At 53.7% G+C, this 227-nt stretch overlaps 1 protein-coding gene across 1 annotated transcript in view; it reads left to right on the forward strand.

The window, feature by feature from the left end:
* R3HDM2 (R3H domain containing 2) overlaps positions 1-95 on the forward strand; it is a 16,018-nt gene extending 15,923 nt beyond the window's left edge. The window contains 1 exon segment of the mRNA XM_009075657.1: positions 1-95. Within this exon segment, the coding sequence (XP_009073905.1) occupies positions 1-95 (95 nt within the window).
* Positions 96-227: the final 132 nt, after the last annotated feature.

Genomic DNA, 227 nt, shown 5'->3' on the forward strand with positions numbered 1-227 from the left:
CCCTGCGCCTCAACAACTCCCTCAGCCGCTTCAAGCTGCGCGTGGCCAAAAAGAACTACGACCTGCGGGTGCTGGAGCGGGCCAGCTCGCAGTAGTGCTCCCGCGGGCACCGGGCACTCCCCTCGCTCTCTCCTCCTGCCCTCCCTTCCTCTCGCCCTCCTTCCTGGATATATTTATATGGACATAATTAAGAGACAAGGAATTGATTTTTTTTTTTTTAATTATTA

The sequence above is a fragment of the Acanthisitta chloris genome, unplaced genomic scaffold (assembly GCF_000695815.1).
Source record: "Acanthisitta chloris isolate BGI_N310 unplaced genomic scaffold, ASM69581v1 scaffold5765, whole genome shotgun sequence".
Lineage (NCBI taxonomy): Eukaryota > Metazoa > Chordata > Aves > Passeriformes > Acanthisittidae > Acanthisitta > Acanthisitta chloris.